Source organism: Euwallacea similis, chromosome 1, assembly GCF_039881205.1.
Source record: "Euwallacea similis isolate ESF13 chromosome 1, ESF131.1, whole genome shotgun sequence".
NCBI lineage: Eukaryota > Metazoa > Arthropoda > Insecta > Coleoptera > Curculionidae > Euwallacea > Euwallacea similis.
The window spans coordinates 7,460,123-7,472,390 of NC_089609.1; the positions used below are offsets into that span (position 1 = coordinate 7,460,123).

Below are 12,268 nucleotides of genomic sequence, written 5' to 3' on the forward strand. Positions count from 1 at the left end.
ACCGACTTCCTATATCGCACTATTTTCAAAATCTCTAAACAATGTATTGTTATCTTGGATACACTGTATACATACCTCTTGTTATTATTAATATTATTATGTTACCACAATTTTTTTCGGGCATAAAGAAGTTACCAGGTTTTATTGAAGATTATAGATAAACTTTTAATAAAAATAAAATTAAACAGCCGTTTTCATTCGTTAATATTCTAAAGTAAGCCAATTTTTCGCTTATCAACGGAGAAATTCTTTTTGCAATTGGTGAAATCAGGTATTTGTTAATGTTTATTTAAGAAACTGTCCATGTGAATTTGTCGATATTAATAAATTTACATGACCATTTTACCACTTTATACTTCGAATGTTCTGTTGAATGTTACAGCGGCCTAAGCCATACTTTCTGACAAATTTTTTTCGCCGTTTTTTGCTAATGAGCTGGATTGCTGGTTCAGTAATTCGATTCTTGAAATCTCGAATTGATTTCAATTGTCTTTTTAAATAGGAATTTTCCAAAGAAATTTCGGAATTTTTGCAAAAATTTTGAAATGTACTTGAAGAAAAATAATAAAAGAATTAAACTTGATTAAAAATCCCAGTTGTCGGTCAGGATTAATCCGGAATACAAGTACCTGCGGTCTCTATCGCCGTTGGCCAATACGCTCAACGCGATATAGATAATAATCTAATCAAATCAACGCTTCATACTAATTTTTATGACAAGCATTTGTTGACTGGTATGGATGCCAGTGCAAGAATCTCTGAAATTCGGGTATAGGTACACTTTAATTGCTACAACTTTAAACGGCCTGCACTCGGGACAGTTTCGGGCACCAAAGCAAACCTAAACTGGTTAAAATTCTTGGTCGTTTTTGAGCCTTTGGTAGAATTTTCTAGGGAAGCCCCTTTTGAGTGAGGCCTTTAGGCAAATACCAAAACAAATACAAATAGTAGCAATAAAAGCGGAAAAATTGGGTGTCTCCACACTGTAGTATAATCTGTATTAGTATTTATTAAAATATTTTTAAAAAGGAAATAATCTTTTCTCACCCAATTTCACAATAAATATTTTAAAATGATGACATCACAAAAAATGTTTCAAAGAAAACATGGAAGTATTTTCTTCTCTCTTCGTAGTCTTCATAGCGACTTAATGCGCCTCATTTTCCTGGATATTGACTATATCTATTTTACTTTTCTAACATCTTCTAAATGGGCAAGTCAAATAAAATCTCTTTACGGACATATGTTAATTTATTAATAATTTAAACATTTTTAACATTTAAAATAAAAAAGTTAAAGGGGGATAGGGGCGATAGACTTGAGGTCCTCATTGTGTATTTTATGTGTTTTGTGTTTAGTTTTACGAATTTCACAGCAGATATAAGTATTTTGCAACAAAACTCTGCTGTTTTTGAATACATCTTTTTATTCACATAAAAGAATAAAACGTCTAAATCTATTATTGAATATTAATCAAATCTTTGATAGTAATATTGGAAATCCTCACCAACTCATATTTATCACAACCACAAACGCAATTAAACAATCCGCTGAATAATATATAAACATAAAAAATAAATTAACACTATATACTACACATTATTTAATTTTTTCCCGCTTTTTGCACACAGGCTACAGATCTTTACCAAGCCTCTCAAACTCTTGTATCAAATGGAGCATATCATTCTTATCCAGACCAGAATTCTGAAACACTATCCTGAAGAAATTGGGTTTGGTCTTGTGCGTCTGATAAGTAACCATCATGGTACCCTCTTTCATCATTCTTTCCTTAATCTTAGGAGCCACTGCATGTATTTTTTGCCAAAATTCTTGATCAGTTTCGATTCTTTGATCGAACTCCTCAGGAGAGTTTGTTTTAAGACTTTCGGGCACATACCAAAAACATATGTTAGTGCATTCGGGTTCCGGGATCACAATCCGGAAATCTGGCCTCGTTTTTAGAGTGTCGTAAAAGAACTGCGAATTTTCAAAGATTTTGTCGATGTGCTGTTCGAGGCCACTGGTGCCTTTTGCCTTCCACATGAACCAGAATTTGAGGACGTCGGCTTTACGGCCGCATTGAACGTGTTTGTCACCTGAAACAGACATGGATTTTAATTAATATAAAAATGATGTTCAATTGAGTACAATAGGTGGGGGAGGGGGTTCGCATTTGACTATCTGCGCACACTCTGTTTCGCGTCGGTGGAACGGCAGAGCCGTGTAAGAAAATATCAGTTTCCGCACTTGTTATGAAAATAACTACTTCGGCATTTGTGAACTAAAAAGAATTTCTTACTGAAACGTCAAACAATAAAATAGATTTGTTTATTTTTTTAAAACCTGATGATTTGTTTCCGACTCTATTTTACCTCACAGTCCGCAATTTCTCAATTTCTCTTCAGTTCATTAATCTCCCTAAAAAGATCTTTCAATATATCTAGGACCTTACCAGTGTCATAGACGGTGTCATAAAACTTGTCTTTCTGGAAGAGATACGATGCGTTGGCGGAATGGGCCTCGCCAAGTATGTTTTTGTGCCTCACCAGGAATGTGGAACATTGTTGAGGGGCTGTGAGCAGCTTGTGAGGATTCCATGTTACCGAGTCAGCTCTAAAATAACATCAAGTTAACATGAGTTTATCTCACTTTTTTGTTCTGAATTCTTTATTCTTAATTTTTTGCTAATTTTAGCGATTACACATTTTTAATGGTGCAAGACTGAAATATGTGAATTATCGTCATTTTTTCGCTGATATTCACAATATCGATACAGAAGTCTGAAAGAAGGCATACTTTACTACGTCTAAATTAGTTTATCATTATTAATAGTGATAAATAAGTGCTAAATCAATAAACGGGTCTTGTGCTTGAGTACCGATTTAGTCTAGATCTAGATATGCCGTTTCTTTCCCGTTTTAAAGATACAGCTTTCAAGAAATTCGATTGAGTGTTCTTTGAATGCGATTTCATCTCGGCCCTTACACTCAAGTATCTTTCTGGTAAACTAATTAACCAAACATTTTTCCATGTTAAAGAATCGAATGTGGTGTTATGATATACAGGGTGTCTCGATTTTTTTACTCATTCAATAGGTTAACTTACACTGAAATCTGAAGAACGTAATCAATCAAATCACTGCAGGGACACTACATTTTTTTAAATCTAGATTCTTGATACCTTTGTTTATACCCATAACTCTTTGACTTGGTATTATTTTCTGCGGTAATGAGAAAAATGTTTTAAATTAGTTATTAAATAATGTTAAAAAGATGTAGGTGAGAATAACCCATAACTTAAAAGCCTTCAATAGGTGCTGTAGATGTGCATGACTACCTGATTAAAGGCTAATATATCAAAGTACTGATAATTTTATCTTGATTTGTGAAGGTAACTTCCATGGAAACGAAGAAACTAACCAATGATTTTGTCAATTTTACAATGTAGACAGCGGGGCAGTTAGAGTTAAGTTAGAGTTAAATTGTTAACCCACTATGAAATGTATCAGGAATAATATTCCTCTGTCAAAGAAATAATGTTCCCGATAACATTATTAGAACTTGGACATAATAGCCTTTAACATCCCACTTAATACGCGCTTTCAGAAGCCTCTCAAAGCAAGATAAATTAGGCAACAAGTTCAGGGTTATATCCGTAGCATTCCCTAACGATGAATATCATTGAGGACAATCAATCATTACATGTAGCCTTCATTGCCAACTACAGTTCAATATTATGCAATTAATTAAGATTTGAAATTTAATCAGCGACAGGCAAAAGTTCTTTGTTGGCTGAGCGATTAGGTGCCTACAATTATGCTTATTGGGCGTATGCCACTAATACCTATATGGAAAGGGCTAATCTAATTATGTACATCTCAAGCACATATTGATTGATATGAGAGTGATTAGCTTTTGTAAATTTTTGTACATTTGTAATAATAATTTCCTGCTCTGTCAAGGTTGAATGGCTCAATTATTTACCTATTGAATTTTTCATGGAAATTGTAATTTTAATTAGCTTTAAAGCAATTATTTTCAACATTTTAGATGTCTACTTCAAGAAGCCAAGGTTTAAGTCGATTTTAAAGGTCTGTTTACACGCTTAATACGTTAAAATACTGGACGATTCTTTGAGAGTTGTGGAGTTTTCAGAACTAATTACATTCAGATTGACAGTTTCGCTATTATTTTAACTAAAATAGTTCCTGAAATGTCATAACTGTCAAAGAAGCATTTTCTGCCAAACGCAGTGCGATACGCCTGTCACTTTGACGCTCAGTTTGGACCCACCGTTAGGAATTACGTACCTTTCAATGCCTTGCAGTTTTCCTCGATGTTTCTTGGACATAAGGGCTCCGCCCCCCCATGCAGCGTCTACGTGGAACCATAGTTGATACTTCTGGCAGATATCCGCCAGTTTGCTTAAAGGGTCGAAAGCTCCGATTACTGTTGTGCCTGCTGTTGCGCTTACAAGGAACGGTTTTGCCCCTGCAACAAAAAAAAAAACTTGAAAGCTCGATTTAAATGTCTTAGAGAGGACAAAATTGGTCAAGAAAGTTTTTGCCCATTATAATAAAGGTCGTTTAAATACGAAATTATACAAAACTTCGCGTAAATGTTAACAGTTTTTGCTCTAAATTAAACTCTATTTTGACTTTAGCTCTGACGGTTTAATAGTTTCTTTAACGTAAGAACCCATGTTGAATATCATATTGTGGTCAGGATTGGCCGATGTCATGTCTTATGTTAACTTTTTGGAGTAATAAATCGTTCGATTACTGTGGAGTAATATTTATTACGATTTATTACTATTGTAGTAAATCGTAGTAATCGGACGATTTATTACTTCACAGCAATTTGATTTCAATTCGATTTATTTGTTTATCGCAACCGTTGTATTGACGTCAGAATTGGCAGATGCCATACGTTAACTTGCTATATAGTAATAAATCAAACTCCCAATTGGTATATTTTTAAACAAGAGGCTTACCGGGTGGATCACACATTAAACATAAGTGAGAAATGGCACGTGCGATTCTTCACTCGCTTGTATGAATTACCCTAACTGCGATGTTATTTTTCTAGAAAGACATTGCAAATGTTAAAAAATTATTTCCTGGCTTGAAGGCACTGCATCCTAAGGCAAATAATACAGAATACAGAATTTAAACTTTTACTTTATGTAGTCTTAATCATATATTAATCGAACACAGTCAAATTTAAAAAATGTGTAAATTCGTTATGTCCATATAGATACATTCCCAGAATTATTTTTTTTATGTTAAATTACAAATAAACTAGTAGAAGCCGAGAGAATATTATATACACACCCTGTATACTAGGATTATTTTATAAAGCCTAATACTTTCTTCTGAATATCGAAAATTGAGATTAAATTCTTTAGTATTTAAGTGTGTAGTAATCTTACCGCTTTCGATGACCTTTATTATAAGTTCCTCCAAGTGGTTAGGGTCCATCTTCCCTCTGCTATCCGTATTCACCAAATGGATGTTTTCAGTCCCCAGCCCTAGAAACGAGGCGAATTTCTTCACGGAATAATGAGCATCTTCCGACGTAAATACTGCCAGTTTGGGAAGTCCATGTAACCCCTTTGCCTGCAATGAATTTTGGATTAGACATGCAGGCATAACACTACATTACAAGTATAGCAATTACAATAGTAGTTTGGATAGTATTATTAGGTGTACAACTTTGCTTCCGCCGTTTTTTTTCCGAATTTCGCGATTTTATTGTAAAAAACTAATTATACCTTTAGGATCCAAAGTATTGTCCATCGCTGGCCACTACTTTCTCCCATCTTTCGGGCAGCATACGAATCCCGTGTTGAAAAAATTGGACATCTTTTGAAGCGATCCACGATTCTATCCAATTTCTTACTTCTTCATAAGACCGGAAGTGTTGGTCAGCTAGCCCATGTGCCATGGATCGAAACAAGTGATAATCAGAAGGAGCTAGGTCAGGAGAATATGGCGGGTGGGGTAGGACTTCCCATTTCAATGTTTCCAAGTATTTCTTGACCACTTGCGCAACATGGGGTCGAGCATTATCGTGCTGCAAAATCACTTTATCATGTCTCTCGTTGTATTGCAGCCGTTTCTTTTTCAATGCTCGGCTCAAACGCATTAATTGGGTTCGATAAAGAGCACCTGTGATTGTTTCAGTTGGTTGTAACAGCTCATAATATATTACGCCGAGTTGATCCCACCAAATACAGAGCATGATTTTGGAACCATGAATAGACGGTTTGGCCGTCGACGTGGAAGCATGGCCGGGATATCCCCAAGTCTTTTTGCGTTTGGGATTATCGTAATGAACCCATTTCTCGTCCCCAGTCACAATACGATGCAGAAATCCCTTCCGTCTTTGCCTTGCAAGCAACTGTTCACAAGCGAACAGACGCCTGTCAATATCTCTTGGTTTCAACTCGTACGGCACCCAATATCCTTGCTTCTGAATCATTCCCATGTCTTTGAGGCGTTTTGAGATTGTTTGTTGAGTCACTCCCAATGATTGTGCCAATTCTTGTTGACTTTGACACGAGTCTTCGTCAAGTAATGCTTCCAAGTTCGCATCTTGGAAAACCTTCTTTCTTCCACCGCTATGTTGGTCTTCGACGTGAAAATCACCGTTCTTGAAGCGCTGAAACCACTCACGACATGTCCTTTCACTAATAGTGGCTTCCCCATAAGTATCTGAGAGCATTCGATGAGCCTCAGCAGCAGATTTCTTCATATTGAAGCAGAAAAGTAAAACCTCCCGCAAATGACGAGAATTTGGCTCGTACACTGACATTTTCAATTGCGAATAACTTTATGATGAAGACACAAATAGACTAATATTTTTATGAGGTTATGTTAACAGGTGCCCAAGGCTCCTGCATGCCCACATGGGGTTATTTATTTCGATCATTACTTACCGCTACATACATCTATTCAAAAACGGCGGAAGCAAAGTTGTACACCTAATAATTTTACACTTGAATCAAACACTTGAATTTTAAACAACATTTTTTGCGTCTTTTGAATGCCATTTACATTTGAGATATCAACATTTGTAGTAAGTAAAGTAAAAAATACTTTCCGTTGGTAAAGGGGGCGAGGAGGGGGGGGGGGGGGTAAAGTAAGTAATACATCCAAAAATGTGGTAATTCAACTTACTTTTACTTCTGGAAAGTAATAGTATCTGGCGCAGCTTATGGCGTAGCCATTGGACATGGATCCACCAGGAGAAAATATTCCATCACCCTCCCCATTGGGCCACCCAACAATTTGCCTCATTTCTCTGAGCACCGTCTCCTCCATGAGGATGACTACTGGAGCTACTTCATAGGTATACGCACTCGGGTTTAGGGTATCCGTAAGAATTTGACCTATGAGCCCATAAGGGTCCACACTCGAGAACAGCTGGTTAACGAAATAGGGATGCCCAGTTTTAACTGAATATTTGATGACGTCTTTAAGCTTCCTTAAAAGTTCAGCGTGGGTACTGGGATTCCGCTGCAAGGCAAAATCGAATATCTCCAAAAGCTGTGTGGGTTGTCTGAATTCCAAGACTTTATTCTTTCTGGAGGTGCCTTCGAAAATGGCCTCTTTAAGCAAAATTTCCAGACAGTCTCGGAAAAAAGCTTCATGGTCACGTTTCGATGGCAAACTTTCGAAAGTTGCCGGTTTGTCCGAGGAATTGGGGGAGGGGGTAAATGATCGGTTTATTGCCTTGGAGAGGCATGCGATATCTTCGTCTGAAAATAAAGTTTTTTTGTAATTTTCTAGGCGGTACATCAATCAGCTGGAAAATTATGATTTACGTTGAAGATCACAGTGGTAATTTCATTAACAGAGAGATTTTGTAGTCGATCAATCTTCAGATACTAAAGAGTTTTTTTTTAATTGTACCTATACCTAAAGACGTGAAAGATTTTTCGTGATGATTTCAAGATGGTCATAGATGGCAAAGCGATCTCGATGCCGAAACGTAGTTCGACAAGAACGAATATTTAGAAAAATTAGACATTACTTTAATTCATTAACATAGTTAAACATTGTCAAATATGTGTATTATTACAAATTGCGCAGACGTCATAAGACACGATTCGATGCAAATGCGCAAAAACGTAGGGACGAGTTACCTAACGGATACGCACGCGTATAACGCAGTTACATTTTAAAGATGCAATTGCTTGGTTCTCAGCCATTTCCAATTTAAGACGGGAAATTTATAGCTCTCACAGTACTTGCAGTACTAACTTTCTCAGTACTTGCAGTTTCTCATACATAAATTAAGCCAAAACCCTTTTAAAATTTGGGATGAAGTGAAAACAGTTTTTCTTCGTTATATATGCAATCACAAATATATTTTAGAATTTTAAGAACGTCGGCTCTTTCAGAATGGTGTAAAAGAAATATTCGGTTTATTTGGAAAATTGGGTGTTCTTCATGAAGTTCAAAAATCCTCACTATAGCACCAATTTCTGCTACATTAAACTATTGCGTAATTTCATATTGTGTATTTTCCCTAATTGGGTAATGAATCAGTTTAATCTGTCTTAATTAAACAGTATCTTTCGCATCATCCACGTAGGTAATCTCTCCAGTGAGAACTCCAGATTAACCTGGATTAATTTGCACTACCCTAAATTGAAACCTCGTTTGTATACGTATATCGTCCATAGAATTATCCAAAGATTTACTGTTAAACTCAGATTTGAAGATGTGCCGGAACTGACCTCAATGGATTTTCACAAATACGTGATAAATAAACTGGATTAGCTTAAGTTAGGGTTCTAAAGCAATAATCATCTATATTGATAAAGATAGCTCTAGAAAAGTCTATTTAGTAATTGTTTTTTGCAATTGATATTGGTACTGGATTTTCTCATCGAGTTTTCAAAGCTTTAATGGAATCATGTATTGTGAAATATGTAGGTAACTACTTCCTTAAAATGAATAGAAAACATGCCCTTTCTGCCGTGCGATCTTTAACTGGGAATTACTAGCCAAGGGATTGCTTTGATTTAAACAAAATTGGAATTTTTGAAATTCTCTATTTATATTAACAAATTGTACGTTTTCTCATAGAATCTTGGCAACCAAAAAGTTTTTTCGCAAAGCCTTTTATAGCATGTTAAAATTCTTTTTAAAAAATGGCAACTTTTTTCCCATTGAACCGATTTTGCAACTTTCACCGTTTCGGAGATAGCAAGTGTGGGCACACCTAAATAAGACACCCTCAATAAGGTGCCCAGTGGCACTTTTGTAAAGGAATCTGACTGAATATACTTTCGCGTTTTGTCAGAATTTTCTGGGCAATAAGCCTGATGAATCCTAGCCTGTGGACTCTGATTCGATCGAGTTAATCCGAGTAATTGGGGTTTCCCCAAAAATTTCAGGTTAACCTGAAATATTCAGGTTTGTAAGCTTGGGATGTCTAAATGTATGCCGGTTAATGCTGGTTTTAATAATTGACAGACAAATAATATTATACAAGGTGTTTCTGAACGTAGTACCATAAATTCAGCTACGTATTCTAGGTCCGAAAACATGACGAAAACTTCATATAAACCTATATCGAAAAACGCTTTGTTTTCGAAATACAGGGTGTGAAAAGTTGGTTTATGATTATGGTTTTTTATAAATATTTTCGAAACTATTCGAGATTAAGTAATGAAATTTTATACCTTATTGCAACTTTTTGTGCTCTTTCTGAATTTTTAGAAGGAAATTGCTACATTTTAGCAGGGGCGGATAGCACGGGGGGGTAGTGCTTAAAAAGTGTCTATACTTTTTTGTACTTTATTTTATTGGCGATTTTATAAGAAAAATATTAAATTTGAAGATTTTTACACAAAAAAGGTACTCTTGTTGAAAATCAAAATATTCAACAGTTTTCGAGAAAATTGAGATTTAATAAATCGGTGGATGGTACGATTCATAAACATCAAATTTAAAACTGCGTTGGCTTTGAAATGAAACTGAAAAATTTGTTTCACACCTGCGTACATAACAACATTTATTAATAAAGTTTAGTGGTTTTTCGTTCCCGAACATTTTGTTATTTCAACTATTGTTAAAGAAAATGAATACTTTTTCTAATGCAGAGTACACAGATATGTTGTTAACATTAGGTGAGTGCTATGGAAATAGTCAAGAAACTGTCCGACGATATGCGGAAAAGTTTCCTAATCGGAACTGTCCAAATCGACGAACAATTTTAGCAGTTGAAAGGCGTTGTCGTGAAACTGGGTTCATCAAACCCAAAGGAAGTAATATTGGACGAAGGCGTACAGTGAGAACAGCTAGGAAGGAGGAAGAAATTTTAGAAATTTTGCAAAATAATCCCGCAATTAGTATTAGACGAGTAGCACTGCAAACAAATATTTCACCTGCAGTAGCATGGAGAATTGTCAAAGAACAACAACTTCACCCGTTTCATCTGCGCCAGGTACAAGAACTTCTTCCAGACGATTTCGGTCCTCGACTAGAATTTTCTGAATGGTTATTAGCCCAAAATGACAATGACCCAACTTTTATGTCAAGGATCATATTCACAGATGAGGCTACTTTCACACGGGCTGGTATTTTTAACACGCACAATTCACATATTTGGGCAGAAGAAAATCCCAAAGCAACCAGAGTTACGCATTACCAGCATTCTTTTAAAATTAATGTTTGGGCTTCAACTTTAAGTAATAGAATTATTGGCTACCATTTTTTTTCGGAAAATTTAAATGCAAATAGGTACTGCGCATTCCTGCGGAATGATTTTTTTGAGTTCCTTGAAGATATTCCCCTTGAAACAAGGCGAAGACTTTGGTTTATGCATGATGGAGCTCCTCCTCACTATGGTAGAGAGCCTAGGCAATGGCTGCATACTCATTTTCCCAACAGATGGATCGGTCGTGGCATTGATGCACCCATTCATTGGCCTCCTAGGTCCCCAGACTTAAACCCACTTGATTTTACCGTCTGGGGACAATTAAAAAGTAATGTGTACTCTACTCCAGTAGAGACCCTAGAAGATCTACAATACCGTGTTCAACAGGCTTTCCAACAATTACTTCATCAACCGAGAACAATGTTTTCTTTGCAGAAAAGGCTGCGAGCATGTGTACAGGCCAACGGTGGATACTTTGAGAATGTGTTAACTGGGTTTTAATTGTAATATTTATAGTTTATTATTCTTCGATGTACGAAAATGTCAAATACATTTAATGTTTCATTTCAAAGCCAACGCAGTTTTAAATTTGATGTTTATGAATCGTACCATCCACCGATTTATTAAATCTCAATTTTCTCGAAAACTGTTGAATATTTTGATTTTCAACAAGAGTACCTTTTTTGTGTAAAAATCTTCAAATTTAATATTTTTCTTATAAAATCGCCAATAAAATAAAGTACAAAAAAGTATAGACACTTTTTAAGCACTACCCCCCCGTGCTATCCGCCCCTGCTAAAATGTAGCAATTTCCTTCTAAAAATTCAGAAAGAGCACAAAAAGTTGCAATAAGGTATAAAATTTCATTACTTAATCTCGAATAGTTTCGAAAATATTTATAAAAAACCATAATCATAAACCAACTTTTCACACCCTGTATTTCGAAAACGAAGCGTTTTTCGATATAGGTTTATATGAAGTTTTCGTCATGTTTTAGGACCTAGAATACGTAGTTGAATTTATGGTACTACGTTCAGAAACACCTTGTATATATATATATATGAAGAAGATTTATGAAAGAATTTGAGACTGGACCAATACCTTCGGATGATCTCAACATGTCACTGTAGATCTCGGACTCGTCCAGGACGGGTTCTTCTTGACCGTTTGCGGGCATCTTTATTGATCTTTTACGGACACTGTTCACAGTTGCGTTAAAATCCGGGGATTCCTCGTTGAAGGAACGACTGAATCTCCTCGGTGGTACTGAGTTCGATAGCGACCGCGAAAAGAGTGAATGCTTTCAAGAACTACGTTCAGTTTTAAATCAATGGGTACGTGACGTAGTTAATTGGGGGATTTTGCCTTGCAGTAGATTAGCGGGAATTCGGGGCTTTTGCAGCTTCTGACTTAACAGTAGTGAATGATTCATGATGGATTGTCCTGTGCAAATAATTCTTTAGAATAACTGGGTTATCAATAATTAAGAATCAGTTGGGGTTTCTTTATATGCAGCAAATTGTTGCTTTTATGAAATAATAACTCTGCCAAGGTCCCGTGCAACAAAGGTTGGACTAATAATTAGGTTTAGTAAT

General features: G+C 35.9%; 1 protein-coding gene across 1 annotated transcript; it reads right to left on the minus strand.

Annotated features, from left to right (window-relative positions):
* Positions 1–1,409: 1,409 nt before the first annotated feature.
* Positions 1,410–11,953, minus strand: black (glutamate decarboxylase-like protein black). The gene is made up of 6 exons (XM_066389298.1): positions 11,775–11,953; positions 7,181–7,761; positions 5,431–5,617; positions 4,310–4,490; positions 2,453–2,613; positions 1,410–2,096 (listed from the first exon to the last, which is right to left on the minus strand). The coding sequence occupies exons 1-6, from the start codon at positions 11,848–11,850 to the stop codon at positions 1,633–1,635; spliced, it is 1,650 nt and encodes a 549-aa protein (XP_066245395.1). The 5' UTR covers positions 11,851–11,953; the 3' UTR covers positions 1,410–1,632.
* Positions 11,954–12,268: the final 315 nt, after the last annotated feature.